The following is a 15775-nucleotide window of genomic DNA, read 5'->3' as shown; positions in this document are numbered from 1 at the left end:
CCAGCAAGAAAGGTTACAAAAAAGAAAGCTTTGCACCTGTGTTTGTTCCAGCCTTTTATACACAAATATCCAGTCACAGTATGAAACAATTGCATGTAATTAAACCAAGGTAAACTATCAGTTGGCCCACCAATAATCCTGCAGCCTTTTGTTTTAATTGTATACAGTATTTACACACACTGCTCCCATAGCTTACCCCTTCTATCAATTTATCCCACATTGCATCTTGTGAACTCTAGAGACTAAGCAGTTTTTATTTCTTTTATTCAAGAAAAATAACATTTGTGTTTTGGATGTTTTAGATCAAAAACCAAATCTCTACCCTGGTATCAGCGATTACAGATCAGACATGGGTAAGCAGGCAGATTTGATAAATATGTTATAAAGCAATGTATTTAAACATGGATTCTGTAAGTCAATTTGATTATTAACCAAGATTGTTGTGCTTTCTTCAGGGAAATGGCAAATATGCATTTAAACTGCTTGCAAAATGTGATGTTCCACATTCCCCAAATAACTGATTAGGGCTTAGTTATTCTAAAGTAGAGTCAGGTGTTGGAGCCAGTAATTTCAATAACCACTTGTTCCAAGAGTACTTCTAAGAGAAATGCAGTGCTAATTATGCTAATTATTTTTTATTGTTCGTTCTGTTGTCATACACTCGTCGTAGAGGTAAATGGCATTCAGGTGGTGAAGCAGCTTCTCACTTCCATACGTGATGTGCAGTGTAGCGGGACTGCTGGAACACAATATTTCTGTAGCTGCTGCACCTCAGTGGTAGATCTGGTGGTAGACAGAAGTAGGTCTTCTATATGTGAAGCTCTATATACTGTAAATACAAAGAATTATGTTTCTTGTTATATCTCATACCTCCAACTTGTGTTTTTCTTTCAGGTGCAATAAATACACCATATAAGCAGATGCTAATGCATACAGATTAAAACAACAAATGTCTTAATAATAATAAAAGATACTTGAGTGTAGAAATTCACAGCTTCTACAGACTTTCTACCAATTTAGTTAACTCCAAATGCAACCAAAGCTGTTGGCATGTGGAACCTTCAAATCGTGGCAGAGAAAAAGTGATTTTAACAGTTTAGGACACAGTTCAAGACCTTTAAGATCTGAAGCACCACACGCCATTCCAAGCTTTGCTGAGAGGTATGATTTCAGCTGAACCACACAAAAAAAAAAAAGGTCATGATCACAGAGGTTTGGGATGGTCATTTACCCCTATGATAGCATCGCATTTTATTGTGAGTGTGTGAAATGCTAATGAATTTTGCAAGAATTAACCTACTCCCAGCTGTTTGTATTACATCTTACCAAAGGATTCTTGCATGGTTCATCCAAAAGCCTTTAAATACATTAAAAGCTTATAATTTCATAAACATACCACATCATTACATTATTGCCTAAAAAACTCTGGCCGTAAAGAGTTCTGATTCTACAGCACAAGACAAAATGACTATTGAATAGTTAAACTTTGCTTATAAACATTTTAAAAAGCATTTTAGTGATGCACTATACAGTATAAATAACATTTTAAACAGATGTTTGATACTGAGGACTGCATAATTTCCCATCTCAGTCTTCCGAGAAATATTTGGTCCAGTGTGCTTAAAATTGGTAAAAAGCTTTCAATGTTGTGGTTGTTAACATTTTCCCATAGATGAGAACTGAAAATAAGTAAGTGTAACAATGCGATTTAAAGGGCTGACTTTGCGTGTCACCATATCTCTTTTCATTGTTCTGTGTTTGAGGCCATTTCCAATTAGGGCTTTCACATGATCTGTTTGTCATGGAAGTTGCAAATGAAATGTGGTGTATATTTGAGTAGTCTTGATCATCACGGTCTAGATGACAGCCTGCTTTAATTTTGTCAAAAGGTGTCAGGCAGGGTCCTGTGGTTTGCCGCAGGGTTATATGCAGAGATGAGTGATCACAAATGAGCACTTCTGACTGTTGGCGTTTTTGCTTGGCTCTGTTGGACTGCTTCCCTGCCTCTGTACCGTAAGGCAATCAGTTAAGACTCATGGAACATTGAACTCTATGTAATTAATTTATTGTACGTTCAATGTTAGTTCTCAGGCTTTGTGAGTGCCTGGCTTTTTGCCTATGGCTCCCAGGATGTCCCCAGGATACCAAGGATGGGCTGACACCAAAGGTGTCCTTGAGCTAGAAGAACTTATAAAGAAACACCAAGCAAAAAAAAAATCCTTTGGTCTGTTTATTTCAGTATCATTAGAGCTACCACACTGATGCATTGCAGTATTGTGTAGAGTGAGGAATACTGTAGGTAACAATACAATCAAATGTATTTTAGAATGGAAGATTGAACAAACGCTGATTTTAAAAAATCAGTTGATGTTTAGCTTCAGGAAAATACCATATATGTGTAATATATTTTATGTCAGTTTGCTTTTAAAGAAAGGTTGAATATTTGTACCGAGTACTATTCAGTGAGTACTGAGTTTGAGTACTGTGCAGTACTTAACTAGTTAACTGCCAAACTGTTATTTTCTACCAAAAAATGTGTATTGGCTCATTCTTAATTCCACTTAACAATACCCTTTTAACTCAAATGCTCAAGGATATTCATTTAAATAGTGTACATTTTTCACATACTTTCCAAGAGTTTGCATCAGGAAACTTAAGAGAGTTGTGGTTTTAAAATTAGCATAAATGTTTTTGTGGTGGTTTTGTTTTTTATAGAATTTGATTGCTAACAACATACAGTAAGTGAACATCTGGCTCACTGTTAAAATGAAAAGGATAGCCATGGAATGAAAGAATGAATTGGTTGTCACAACAAGGTTGCCCCAGGCGCTTGACAAAGCAAGTGACCATACATGCTGTGAATACAGAACAGAAAAGACCAGAAGGCAGTGGAGGAGAGGATATTCTGCTTGTATCGCCTAACGAATCACCTAACAAATTCATCTCTAGAGCAAATAAATGAAAGACTGCAAAGCAGTGATCAGTATTCATCTTTGGAGGGCAGTCCTGAGAATGTTGAGAGTTTATTAAGTGGAATAATACAGTGGTTTGTTTAAGGACCACTGCTCCCTGCAGTGCATTACACGCAGGAAACAGAGTATAATGAATAGAGGCACTGTAAAATGGGAAACTTCCATTTATTTATTTCAGCAAGTTGGAGCTCTTCAAATTCCTTATGTATATTTTGGACAAATTCAATTCATGTTTGACCTGTTAAGCAAATCACAACAACATTTGTTAGACAACATTCTTTCAAAACTTTCTGTAATCATTTATGGTTCTCTTGCATAATTAAAAGTAAAGTCAAGCATACCTTTCTAATGCATTATAGAAAAGGAGTGGCAGTAAAACAAAAGTTGCCTTTTGGATGTACTATGCAGTCTGTAAAAACATTTCTTAGAAGCAGTAAGACATAGTCACTTTAGTTCTCACTTTACTGCAGGTGCCTGAAATGAAAACATTATTGAGAACGTGTTAATTGTTAGAATGTGTTCTTTTACTAGTCTTTATGTAATTCTGAGTTGCGTAATTCAGTGCAGTTTTGGGAACAACGTTTATTTCTTTAGTGTACATCTGAAATTCTTTCAGGTTCAGGTTACTTATGTTGAAAATATTAATGCTGTATAATACCAAACATACACAGTATGGGTAAATCATGTTTTGTTCTCAATTTTTAGCATTAAAAAATTCTTCTGTATTTTTAATATTGTTATCGAGGATTGCATCGCATTTACAGAAAGACATTTACTTTTCTCCATAAAAATGTGGATGCCAAATATTTACACCAAATTAGTAAAGAAAACGGAACTCGTGTGTCACCTGTTCATAATGGTGTGCTCAGCAAAGTCAGACTTGCAGAATAGCTAGTTTTCTAAATTCTATTGCAACATTTTCTCTCTCCAAGTCCCATCCTGTCCCTCGCTGAAGTCTGAATGTTTGGTTTCAATTTTACCTTGTTGCTGGAAGCTGCACAGGAAACTTCGTAAACATTTAATGAGCACCTATAAACACTGGACAGGTGTTCTTTTCAGCCCTTGAGGTTAATTGGGAAATATTGTGAATCTCCTAAAGCCTATAGGATGAAGTGCTGCCATTTGATACCTACGGTATTTCAGTGTACTCTGCAATTGTTCAAGGACCACCGTGGGTCATCAGAGGCAAAGTAACCTTTACTGATATTTCTGTACTTGCCTCTAAGAACCAGCAAAGCTAATGACCTCTAAGCATTACTAAACAAAAATATCTGATGTAATATTTTGTGCCACAGGACATTTTGTACTTAAGCTTTAATGTCTTAATCGCAGGACTGGACTGAAGTTTCCATGTCTATCCACTTTGTAATCCTTTTATCCAATACAATGTCATGGGGGAGCCGGAGCCTATCCTGGGTGGGACACCAGTCCAGTGCAGGGCACACGCATGCACACGGGACAATTTTCCCCAAAAGCCAATGAAACTACCAGTACTGTGAGAGGAAACCAAAGCCCTGAGAGGAAACCCACACAAATATGAGGAGAACGTGCAAACTCCTCACAGATAGTGCCCCAAAAATTGAACGCTGGGCCCCAAGGCAGTTATACAAGCCACTGGAGTACGGTGCCATCCATACATTTCCATATCATGCTTCACAGAGCGTCCTTTTATCTTACATCTATATTTGAAATGTGGGCCTTCTCTGTTCTATGGCTTTTGAAGGCACAAGGGTGAGGGTAACCCCTCTTCAGGAGATTGGAAGAGAATGGGAGTCCAGGCTATGGAGCTGAAAGAAGCAATCACCAGGCCTTTGCTTCAGCTGATGTTAAGGCACCATACAGCAGCATGAGGGGAAGAAAAAGTTCTTCTCTCCTTTTTCTTTCTCTGCCCGTTTCCCCTAGCAGAGTTCTCTTTATAGACAAATAACAGAAGTTAAAATTCTCATTCCCACGTAGCCCCTTCTTTCAGTAGCTGGATGATTTTCCTTTCTTGCCTTTATCAAAAACCTAATTTGTAGCTGCCTGCAATCTAGGCATTGTGTCAGAGTCACAAGGACATATTCACAAGTGTTTTGAACATAAACAACTTTTTACATATGCCAGGTTATTAGTGCTTCGAGTACAGGCGTAAGGTTGTTGTAATTGCAATCATCTGGAAATTATCGTAGTGTTATATAAAATATATATGTAAAAAAGATCATTCATAGAGATCAAAACTTTGTTTTCTAAACCCTCTGTTGTAATTTTGGTTTGTGATAGATTGTTCATCACTTCCATACAGGCCAATAACAAAACGGCAACACGCACCAAATAAATGTACAAAATGATCTGCGTTTCCTCGTTTTAAATTCCTAAAAAAAAAACTGTTCAACAAAGGGCTACACTCAGTCAAATCAGTCCACAAAAATGAAATATTAATATTAATTATTTGGTCCTTCTTTGGTGTAAGAAAAGCTCGCTCTCATCTCATTGGTGAATAAGACTAATAGACACAGCTTCACATCAAACAAAATTGAGTTTGTAAATTTGTGCACATACAGTTTAGAAATGATGTTTATAGATGTTTGGAGACATAAGTCTTTTTTTGCTTGTGAGTCACTCATAAAGAATGCTCTTGTGCAATTTTCTCTCTTATGAGAGTCATGGCACCCTCATCCCGCTATGCTACTTTTCTGCATTGTTTACTGTATTTTAGAGACTGAGGCATGTCTGTCATTTTAACCTCTTTGGCAGTCAGCCAGTATTCTGTTTGAAAAGTCTTCTTAAATTGGCTCAGTTTTGTTTTTCCCCGTCATGGTGGAATACCTTATAAGATTAATCTGTGAATTATCTGTCGAGTTTTTATCTTTAACCATTACTAATAATTCTCATTCAAAATAACATGACACAATAGTGAGAAGAAATTGTTGCTCACTGTTATTTAAATGCGTGTGTTTTGGCAGTGTGTAAGTGGGTTCATGGTGTATAACGATCTACCTATGATCATTTTACTTCTGTTTTGTTAAAGGTAAATTTCCTATATCAACCCTTAAGTACTCATTCTGATCTGTTCCTTTCTTTTCTTAATCAGACCAGTAAAAATACATTATTACAATAATAGATAGCCATTATATTCATGTAGTTGCATATGCTGTTAAAATAAATTGCATATTAATTACATTAAGCCTATACATAATGATGTTGATTTATGTGTAAATACACATGTAATTCTGTACGTTTTTTTAAACATTTGCAACAATGTGAAAAACATGACATCTTCATCATTGTCTGAATTATGATGTTTGCTTTGTTAGGAATTGCAATAATGGCCTTTAAACAGTTGTTTGTTTTTCTGTTTTTTATTCCCGACTTGTTTTTGCCTTTCTTCTAAGTATAAACTATTTTATTACTTTTTTATTTAGAATACGAAGAACATCAATGTGCCACATTAAATTGGTAGTAGTCAATGCCCTACAAATACATTTGTTGTGTCCCTTGACGCAGCTGCAGAAGATACTAAAATAGTCATCCTGGATTGAGATGGCTGTCTTTTTTACTTTTCATCTACCTTTCAGTTATACTGTAGTTCAATGTGTAATGTATGTGTATGTAATGCTCGTTTGGAATACAATATTGAAAAATAACTTTTAATTATCAGCATTGTCATGATTCCCTAAAGAAAGTAATTCCTAAGGCGCATTAATGAATTTTTGCCTTTATAAAATACCAAAATGCACACACACAAATGCAGAAATTAATTTTAATAAATGCACATTATTTTATTCTTAGGATATGCTAGAGGAACACCCAAGGAGTGAGTTCGATTTTAGAAAACTAGAAATTTAGGTTGTGAAATGAAAGGGTGATGGTGTAAAACCCCTCTATTTTATTTTGAATTTGAAGGAATCTGATAATACATTTCAGTGAAAATACTAGGGGGTCTTTTAACGTGAACAAGCCAGTATTGTCTTGGGTTCTCCGGTTTTGCACCATAGACAAGCAGACTGTAGAGGAAGCTGCATCATTGTGTTTGGGGTATAACTGAGTGCTTATAATTTCAATTGAAAAATTATCAGTGTAGATATTGAAGGTAAACCAGTCTTTTGAAGGACCTACCATTTAAATTTCTCGCCATCACCTAGATGTAGCCTCAGTACTTCAAGTTCATTGGTCTCACTGCGTTACATGAAAGCCCTCTTTCTTTTATCTTTATTATAAACAGTCATCAAACACCATGATTTAGTGAGTGTGATTGTACAGTATCTGATAAGATAATATTATTTATGGGTTTATTTTAATTCACATGACCTATATATATCATATCCTATAACAAGGCAACAGAGTGCATTAGAGTGTGATAACCAAAGAGTGAATATAGACTGGGGAAAAGGAGCAATAAATGTTTTGTAGAACTCCGCAGGGCTACAGGGCTTTCTGTAGACTAATTTTGTAATGTGAAATAAAAAGTGATCAACCAGGATGAAGCTCTAGTTGGGCTGGAGTCTAACCCTGAGTAGCGCTCTTTAAAAGAGAAGCAATTATATGCCCAAAAATGTAGGATTACAATGTTGATGCAAGTACGTGTGGTATTATTAACTGAGTAAGGGAATTTTATTAAATTTCCTTTTTTAAAGTTGCTGTGTGTGTCCAAATCAAAATATTTTTTTATCTGATAATAGCTCCCCTTTTGCTCTCTAAATATTTAGCCTTGCTCTGAGCTGTATGTCTGTCTATAGAGTACAATACAAAACCGAAGAGATCCAGCAGATGCTTCCATAGGATTGGAGGACAAATAACATGACAGTATGGCAGCCTAGTCTCACACACCCTTCAACTTCCCTCCAACAAGCTCAGGATGTCCCAGCACCCCCAACTCTCATCCTGTACTGGTCGAGTCAATATTTTGCTGGCATAGGAGTATCTTGAATAAGTTGTCCTTGTGCTGACAGACTTGTTGAGATCCACATGAATTCTGTATTGATTAAATGGGTTCTGGTGTTGCTTAACAGTAGGCTCTTTCAGTAACCTCATTACTCACTATATAGCAATAAGTAGCACTTGCCATGTATATAGACACTCCTTTATTACGTGCTAATATTTTATTATCATAGTGTTGGAAAGCCATTCTGCATTGTATCCCAGTTCACAGTTATGTATAAATATTGCTGCAATTGTTCAAATTTAACAAAGTGCATCCGCTAATATTCCTAATATTAAACAAAAAGCAGTGTAATAAAGCTTGTCAACTGCTGAACTATAAAGTTCACTTAATAATAAAGGTATAAGTAAGGATTCTAATACTTCAACAAAGCAAATGAATGGGCAAAGCCCTTTTTTGATTTTTCTGACATTGTTAGGCCTGCGGCGTTTTAATAAAAGTGTAATTATAGTAAGGATTAGATTGTCGAGCTATGTAAGGGGAATGTCACCTGTCAAACTAACTGAAACGCAGTACAAACGAGCAATTACTATAACAATGGTTCTCAAATTATGGGCCATGACATAATTGACATCTTCTGAAAGCATTGTAACAATCTCTATCGGAATGTGTTGTATTTCTTACTGGAGACGTGCCTGAGTGAGGGCATTTTGTATTCTAAATAGATGAAGACATTACACTATTAAAAAAAATGTAGCAAACAAAATTATTGCATGTAGTTCAGAAGGCATCCAGAACACTGGAGACAATACGAGGACAAGTTTCAAAACACCTGATAAGAGTGTGCACTAGAAAAACATGCCTTATGTCTGTCTGCTCTTCCTGGGATATTTGCGCAAGTGAAAGTGCACCTAATGCAAGTGGGTAGCTGCCTGGATTGCAGTTTCTCCACACTTTGTCATTCGTCCACTGAGCCCCGTCGCACTAAGCAGTGAGTTACAACAGCTGAGCTACCTGTATATGCTGCAAAAGTCTGAAGCTTAAAGCCCCAACGTGAAACAAAGGGTCCAATAAAGGCTTCTGAAACTCAGAAGCCTTTGAAATGTTCTGAGTTTCGAGAAGTTGTTACAATGTGTTAATAGTTTTATATCCCAAGAAAGCCTAAAGCGAATTGATAACATTTAGAAACCAAATCCTGCAGTATATGCCTATATAGCTTTGGGATGTGTTCAAAATGCTGCATGTTTCACAAACATTCACATAATAATTCATTTAATTATATATAAATATACATACATTCATTTAATTTCACTTCTCATAGAAGTCCTTATTTCAGCAATACTACTGAAACAAAAGCAATGGCAAGACAAATCCACTCAGGTTGAGGAATCTTCCTATTTATGAACATCTCTGACAACTTGGATATCTGATCACAATAATTAAGTACTAGTGTGGGAGAGAGAGCTTTCACAGTTGGTGCCAATATAGTATTGAATGTGCCGATTAGCTAGATGTCTTTATCCCTTTGCTTAGTGTAACACAGTCTACCTCAATGTTCAATAAACCAGTCCTTTACATGGAAAGTCGTTCTGGTATTTTCCTTAATTAGTTTGCGAATAAATATTAATGTGCTTCCAAATTCAAGTCAACTGTGAAATTTCAGCAAAGCAAAATGAAAACTTTTTTTTTTACTATCTTTTTTTACTATATTTCTTTATATCTGCTAACAGGATAAGCTTACATCCACGCTAATATACATATTGTTTTTAGTACTTCTGTATGAACAGAATGTGCTATTTTAGGCCTTTCAATGTTAGCTGATTGGAGCACCAAAACGATAAGATCTTCCCTCTGCAGAACAAAACCTTAGATGCTTTCCTGCTCACTAAAAGCCTTGAGAATACTTTTCTATTTGGAATGTACTTTTGAAAACCTGAGTTCCTCCTTTTGACATATTTAAAAAAAAACAATTATGTGAAGCAAGTGATGGACCTTACAAAGCCTCTTCCCTTTCTAAATACATAATAATATGCTATTTAATTGTCTTTAAACTACATGACTGTCAGTCATGAAAGCTTTTTGAAATGGTTGGAATTTACAGTTTCCACAGTGTCTTGGTCCTAAAGGGGTGTAGTAAGAGGCTTCAACTTCTATAGACTAAATGAATTTTAAGTTTTTTTTTAATAATTTACCCATAACAGTTGCTGTGAACGGAGATCTGGATCTCATACTGTTTACAACAGTCCTGAATGAACCTTTATGCTTGGTGGATGGTGATTTGGCTGTGGTACAACCTCTGATCCTTCTAGTGATAAGATCTGTATGCAAATCATAGCTGGAATGTAAGCAGAGGGATATTTATTATGTCCATGTGGTGTAAGATTGTCTTTGGATGAACATTTGTACAGTAGTTAGAAATACAGTATTGACAATGTATTTTGCAGAATTAGTCCTCAACATCTGTACCTTTTGCTGTTGAGACGAAAGAACTGTAGGGGAGGGTCATTGACTCATTTAGGAGAGAACCTTCAGGCACTAGTACAGGTTCAGTTACTCTAGTCTGTAGAGAGTCTTGCAGAGAGAGTAGGACGGTGCCATAAACACTGCATAATATACATCTGCATATGTTTAGGTCAAATGTCCTTGGTTTTGATTGTCTTTAGTTACATCCCAAAGGGTTTTTAAACTTCCACACTTCAAACCGGTCATGCTCATTTTGAAAATTCACCTTGTGTGATGTTGCAGTTTGATGCCGTTGTTGTTTTCTGCAGCTGCTGCCTGTAGGGAGATGTCGGAATACGAGATGTATAGTAGAGGTTAATTCCATGCTGGAAGAAAGACGGGGACAAAACACGTTTCAGCTGTGGAGCCTTCATTATGCGTGTGGCTCAAGCTGCTGATCTTCGTGAAGATGTCAATGTTAGTCTAGCAGATTTAAGACAGAAGAGTTTATCATGCGAAGAACTAGACTATGTATTATGGCCTCATGTGAGAATCTAGCTTTTCATTCAAGCTGATTCACAATTGGCACATTCTCTAGCAATTATTTGAGAAGTTAAGAGAGCAGTTTTTGGTTAATCTTTTTTTTTCACTAATTTTGTTTGGACAGATTTACAGTTAAAAACCCTTGATTAATTTTTAAACACAGCTCTTTTCTTGTGTTGAAATATGCCCATGTACAGGAGTGCTACACTAATTAAGAGTAATAATAATGCATTCAAATATATATACGTTCTTTGAGTTGTGAGTAAAATAAAATGCAAGTGAAGATGGATAAGTTTAATACTTAACCTTTTCTTACTGAAGAGTAGTTGTTTTTGCAAGATCTCAGATTCACATTACCTGCAGGATGTGCATTCAGAAAATTAAACAAATTAGCTGAAAAATATAATTATTTTGGCATACCTTCTATACTCTGACAAAGGAGATTTAACATAAAACCTAATAAGTATGAAACTTTCAAGGAATTTCCTTTTTTCATACAAACTTATAATGGGTCCCTTTCTTCAGAATGAGTACACTGCCATCTAGTGTCTAAAGTTTAGCGTTTTTGGCAGTGCTTGTTAAACTGTTTTCAGTAAATGTACTTTTAAATTTCCCTGATAGCATTACTTAGGAAGTCCATCTCTGCTTCTTATTTTTAACAAAAAAAGACACCACTAACAGTTTGCATGGTAAACATTAACAATCTCTTCAACAAGCGAGCCCCTCTTGTCTTAAGGTTAGGATTTTGGGATATGGCGAAGCTACTTTTGCTCTTTTATAGCAATAATATGGTGGCGGCCAGTTACACTTGTAGCCACCTGGCAGGTCAATGTCATGATAACATGTACCTTTGAACATTTTAAAAACTCACAGACAGTGTGAATATTCCCTGCAAGTGAACTTGGATGTGAGTCTTGATTTACAAACTTCACTACATTTGAGATTCCTGTGGCAACTCTGCATTCTGCAAGTGCTTACCTTAGCCATCCCCTAGCACACAAAAACAAAGCTCCTTTGCCCTGTTCAGCACCACATTCTTTAAAATATTTAGACAAGGTGGTTTTTATGATGTCTCAAATCTTATGTATAGGACTTTGATCTCTCCTTTACAATGATAAATAATGTAATTAGACAACAATCAATTGATGCATCTGTTACGAGTTTAATCTTCTGTTTACTTAGCATGCTGTTATTGCCATAAGCCTGAACAGAATCATTAAGGAAAATGTTTACAGAAGAAGATAGATATGTGGAGGGCAATAGCTAATGGAATTTGTTCTTGTTCTCTTACAACACATTTGTAAATAGGAGTGGTATCTTGGAAACGGTGTTTGTCTGGGGAATGTGCTTTAAGTTGTAAGTAATTAGAAAGTAAACCATTCAGGACTCAGGGTAGTTTTGTTCAGTACATGTGTACTGGCACAGACGAGACCCTAGTCATGTCAGCGGATTGGAAATATTTAACAAAAGTACTGGAAGTCTGACAAATTGTCCAAATCACAGATGCAGTGCTGCTGATATTATTCATAAAAAAATTAGCACACAGGTTCACATGCTTAGTGCATGACTTATTGCAGAAAACACTGAAATGTAAGTTAGTGTGCCTTACCACATGATTCACTATTATAGTGTTATTTATTAAATTAAAAATAGATTTTTAAAAATAATACAATGCAAGACTTGGGACTGTAGCTTAATTCAAAATTGGAAGAAAAACGTTGGGTGTTATAATACCAATAAAGGTTTTTAAGATCTGTCTGACTATGAAAATGGTCAAATCTGTGAAATCAGATTCTAAGGAAGGTCTAACAACATATTTCAAATAATTCTGTCTCGCATCATCTACTGAACTTTACTTCTCTATACTCACTAGAATGGACAGATTCTCATTTCATATTTTATTAGTTATATTTCATGATGTATATCATATGTGTTTGATACATATAATTCAGAATATATTTGAATGTATCACCAAAATAGACAACCACAGGATTTGTAACAATAACATTAACGAGCTCAGTTTATTTTTCTGATATTTTGAAGGCGACATAAAACATGGTTGTATACATTTTCAGGGAGACCCTCAGAAGGCCCACTGGTTGTTACGGCGATACACTCATTCGTAGGTCAACAGCCGGGAGACCTCAGCTTCAACGTTGGAGACAAAATCACAGTGATCACAAAATCGGACTCCCAGTACGACTGGTGGGAGGGCCAGCTGAGAGGAGAGGTTGGGATATTCCCAGCAAACTTTGTATCCTACAGCTAAAAGCAACAGAAGAACTTTGTTCTAACATTGGGTTTGGTAAAGCTGCTTCACATTTCTGCATTGGGGTTTGGATTTTCATGGCTTAAAATGAAGGGGAAAAACCGCCTTAAAATGTGTATGGTGTGCCTTGTAGGTTTATTTTATTTTTGTGTTTGTTATATATTTATGCTGTACTTAACCTCGGGTGTAAATGAAGTGTCTTTGATTAAACAATTGTCTATTTATAATTTGTATAATGAGGTATCTATTGAGAGGAAATTGAAATTTTAATATGTATGTGAAGATGGACTGATCTGAGGTGGGGTTTCAAGTCCATAATGCACTGGCAAGCTGCTTGCAAAAGTCACTTCTTGTAGCCTTAACATTACGAGAAAAGATTTTGTATCTGATTAAAACAGAATGCCCAATATGCAAAACTGTAAGGGCTAACTTATGAGGCACAGTGTGTCACTATTCCAGTCCTTCTGCCCTTTAACACTACCCTCGCACATCATGGACACTTTGCAAGGTGGAAACTCATAAAATGTTGAAGAAAAAAGCAAGGCTACAGTGACCTCTTAATATTAACGTTTTAATTTCTGTGCCTGGAGACATTAATGACTTGCTCATTACCATAAAAGTACTGTTTGTTAGATAGGAAATAGAATACCACGGAAACAACACATGAGGAAGTCTAAAACTCACAACAAGAAATCATGTAAACTCCACAACTCTACCAAACTGTACCGGGCAGTGAAGCCACAGCCTAAAACGAGACACTAACACTACATGGGCTGATAAGAAAGCCTTCAGCGTTCGTCACCTTGTAACACTGGCTGCCAAAAGAAAGCTGGCATTACTCTGTAGTGCAGCATCTTGGAACACTTATTTAAAAATGTGTGAACACTAACACTATGAGAGTTATCTTTGATGTATTAAGTTTTTTAATTTGTTCATTTTCTTTATATCACAAAATTACTGTGGCAATCTTAATCTCATTAATGTACAGGTTAATGCATTTACGATTGATAAAAGTGTAAGTTGTTATAATGTAGATTAATTACTGCCTGGTTTTTGTAATGTACTTTTAAAGATTGTTTAGATAATTTATAAAAAATATTCTGATTACAAAAAACCACTTCAAACATAACATGTATGTAATTGGTTGCAAATGGAAATATTTTTAGAAGAAATTATGGTTTAAAATAAAGACATTGCATTGTGATTGTAATTTGTGCACTGTTTTTCTTTTCATTAAGAAATACAATTTACAATTTGCATGTGTGGGTGTGAAAGTACTGTCATGATGAAACGGAGTGTGTGACATTAATCAAAGGTTAAATCAAGGCATGCCCATGTTAAATTATACAATGCTCTAATAAGACCGTGTTTAAAATACTGTATACAGGTTTGGTCAAGCTGATAAAAAAGACATTACTGCTCTGGAAGGAGTCCAGACATTGCAAGGATTAAGGAATGTCCTATACAGTAGTGACAGCAGAAAAGACTGAGGGTACCAGATTCAGGTATTCAAACACCTCAAAGGCACTGACAAAGTGAACCTGTGGGGAATTTCTCAGAGCCAACAGTGAAACACTAAACATAGGACACTAGGGAAAACTGTGAAAAAACATTTAGAATCTGGAATAAACTACCCAGCCATGTTCTTGAAACTGAAAACCTTTAATCCAAGAAACAGCTGGATGTGTTTCTTGTGTCCACAATCTACTTAGCAACAAAACAAACCAGTCCGGCCAAATGGCGTCATCTTTGTTTAAATTTCAATGTGAAATTTGCATGATGGCACAGTTCAGTAAGAAATTGATTGATAGTTCACTACTTTTTAGTTCTGCCCTTGGCTATTCTTTAACAACCTAGTTAGAACTGTTTTTGAAAACCAATTATCTATTTACAGAACCATTATAACTAAGGAGGGCACACTTGGCTGTGCATCTACCACAACTATATTTTCTATACTGTATATATGTTTGAAGGAAAGGAAATAAGATATACCAATTTCTAGTAGAAGTTTCTTCATTGTATTTTTTTTTTATATGAACTTTTTACCCCAGGAAACAGGAGATCTTCACACCATCATGGGTGACCTTATCATAAGTGAAGCACTAGTGTTGGAGAGACTAGAAGCAATTTAAAGGAGTACCTCTTTTTGGCTGTTATGTATGCATCCTACTGAGTTAGAAGAAATGAGGAATATGACACTTTTAGTCATTCCCAAAGAACTGAGAATTGCTTCAGGTAGGGAGGGAAATTGAAAGCATAATACTGTAACTCTGCATAAGACATTGGACAATGCATTATAACAGATCTGTCATCTTTACATTTATTCCAGATCATTTGTATTTCCAATAATTTTAGTAATAAGATTATCACCTGCAAATGTCATGCACAGTACCATTTTGAAAGAGGTCTTGTATTACCAACACTAATTCTCTGAAAAAGCAAAACCATCATGAACAGAATATGCAGACTTATATATCTGGATTACTGGAACAAGTAATAGGTTTATCCCATGTTGAAAAACAAAGAAGAAAACAACTTTTCGGCCGTGGAGCCTTCTTCAGGTGTGAGAGAGACAAGGCAGTAGGCAAAGGTAATGTAGCGGGAGAAGAAAGGCTGGGAGGGGGGAGGAGGAGTGAGAGGCGGGAGCAGGGGACAGAAAGGCTAATCAAGAGGTGTGAAGTCAGAACAGGT

General features: G+C 36.0%; 1 protein-coding gene across 1 annotated transcript in view; it reads left to right on the top strand.

Annotated features, from left to right (window-relative positions):
* sh3yl1 (SH3 and SYLF domain containing 1) overlaps positions 1-14294 on the top strand; it is a 57421-nt gene extending 43127 nt beyond the window's left edge. The window contains exons 9-10 of the mRNA XM_015358232.2: positions 303-353; positions 12891-14294. Of these exons, the coding sequence (XP_015213718.2) occupies positions 303-353; positions 12891-13084 (245 nt within the window). The 3' untranslated portion in view covers positions 13085-14294. The remainder of the gene's footprint in view (positions 1-302; positions 354-12890) is intronic.
* Positions 14295-15775: the final 1481 nt, after the last annotated feature.

Source organism: Lepisosteus oculatus, chromosome 2 (assembly GCF_040954835.1).
Source record: "Lepisosteus oculatus isolate fLepOcu1 chromosome 2, fLepOcu1.hap2, whole genome shotgun sequence".
NCBI lineage: Eukaryota > Metazoa > Chordata > Actinopteri > Semionotiformes > Lepisosteidae > Lepisosteus > Lepisosteus oculatus.
The sequence above is the reverse complement of the archived record's forward strand: the minus strand, read 5'-3'. Positions and strand labels throughout refer to the sequence as shown.